Below are 1,589 nucleotides of genomic sequence, written 5' to 3'. Positions count from 1 at the left end.
GAAATGATTAGATATGTATAACATGTTCAAGCAAAAACTGTGGCAAAATTATCATTTAAATGCTATTTTTCTTAAATGCATTAACACTCACAGTCAAGACACAATGTCCCGCAATGAATGCAGCAAAATTCAATGTGCACATTGAAAATGCATTCCGAGCCGATCACGTGTCCCCCCCTCACGACATGTCAATCACTGCGTGAACAAGGCGGGGCTTGCAGAAGGTCAGAGACCCAAATCTCAAGAACCATTTTTCCATTTCTCGTTATTGAATTGTAAATAGGAAATGAAATGATCAAAACATACACGGATCAACTGTCTTGTCCACGTTCTTGAGTCTTGAGTCTCTGACCTTCTGCAAGCCCCGCCTTGTTCACGCAGTGATTGACATGTCGTGAGGGGGCGGAGACCTGATATGCTTCCATAGTGCTGATGATCTGTATGATGATGATGATGATGATGAAGGAGTCTTCAGGTGAAAGTGAGCGCTCCTGTGGTCTGTCCAGGGATCTCCTGAGGATCGGTGTGACTCTAGCAGGACATCAGAAGAAGATTCTGTCCAGTGTCCAGACGCTACGGGTCCTGCCATACTGACGCTTCCCAGCATGCCCTGCTTCACACCAGACTGATCCACCAATCACTGTGCAGCACCACAGAACCAGCCAATCAGTGTCCCAGACTGATGTGAAGAGACGGACAAGCGTCACGCCACACACTTCCTGTTACTGTTACCGTGGCGACGCCCATGCATTCTGGGAGCTTAATCGGATCTTCACATTGAAGATTCATTATAATTATTATTATAAAGTGAGATTATTTTGTACGTATCGAAACAGCACTAATAATGAATGGACTGTGGGAGCTGTCAATCAAACGGACTGTAATCTGTGTGACCAATCACATTAAAGATCTGCACTGGCCCCTCCCACCACCTGCAGTGTGTGTGTGTGTTTTAATGACCAATCAGCATCAGCACAGCTTCTTAAAGACAACTAACACTAAAAACACTGTTAAACATCAGCACTCGACACAACAAACACTGCTCAAGTGTGCCTCGTGTTAGAGTTTTATTAGTGATCTTAACTGTAGAGATGCTGTGTGTGTGTGTGTGTGTGTGTGTGTTTGATCAAAAATACTGGAAAAACAGAAATAATGTGCAATATTATTCTAATGTACAGCTGTTTTTTTATGTATCAGCATCATTCCTCCAGTCTTCAGTGTCACGTGATCTTCAGGAATCAGAATAATATGATAATTTATTATCAGTGCTGGAAACTCTTTTTTTTTATTACATGTGATACTTTTTTGGGGTTCACTGATAAATTGGTTATAATCAAAATACAGATATTTTCTAACAGTATACCCTAAATCATTTTCACAAATCCTTGCTGAATAAAAAACTAATTTCTTAATTAAAATAATTAAACACTGTCCTCAAGCTTTGGTAGTGTATATTGTTACTGAAGTCATATTTTAAATAAATGCTGTTCTTTTTTTTACTTTTTATTCATCAAATAATTTTTTACAAAGTATCAGGTTTCCAACATTGATAATAAATCAGCATTGCATAAAATATATTTTAAAAGATA

At 39.1% G+C, this 1,589-nt stretch overlaps 1 protein-coding gene across 4 annotated transcripts in view; it reads left to right on the top strand.

The window, feature by feature from the left end:
* The window catches only part of LOC132118631 (ephrin type-B receptor 4b), a 44,726-nt gene extending 43,795 nt beyond the window's left edge, over positions 1-931 (top strand). For all 4 annotated transcript variants that reach the window (XM_059528596.1, XM_059528597.1, XM_059528598.1 and 1 more), the window contains one exon: positions 507-931. In XM_059528596.1, the coding sequence (XP_059384579.1) occupies positions 507-594 (88 nt within the window). In that variant the 3' untranslated portion in view covers positions 595-931. The remainder of the gene's footprint in view (positions 1-506) is intronic.
* Positions 932-1,589: the final 658 nt, after the last annotated feature.

The sequence above is a fragment of the Carassius carassius genome, chromosome 37 (assembly GCF_963082965.1).
Source record: "Carassius carassius chromosome 37, fCarCar2.1, whole genome shotgun sequence".
NCBI classification, from domain to species: Eukaryota; Metazoa; Chordata; class Actinopteri; order Cypriniformes; family Cyprinidae; genus Carassius; species Carassius carassius.
Note: the sequence above shows the minus strand (reverse complement) of the source record. Positions and strands in the feature narration are given on the sequence as shown.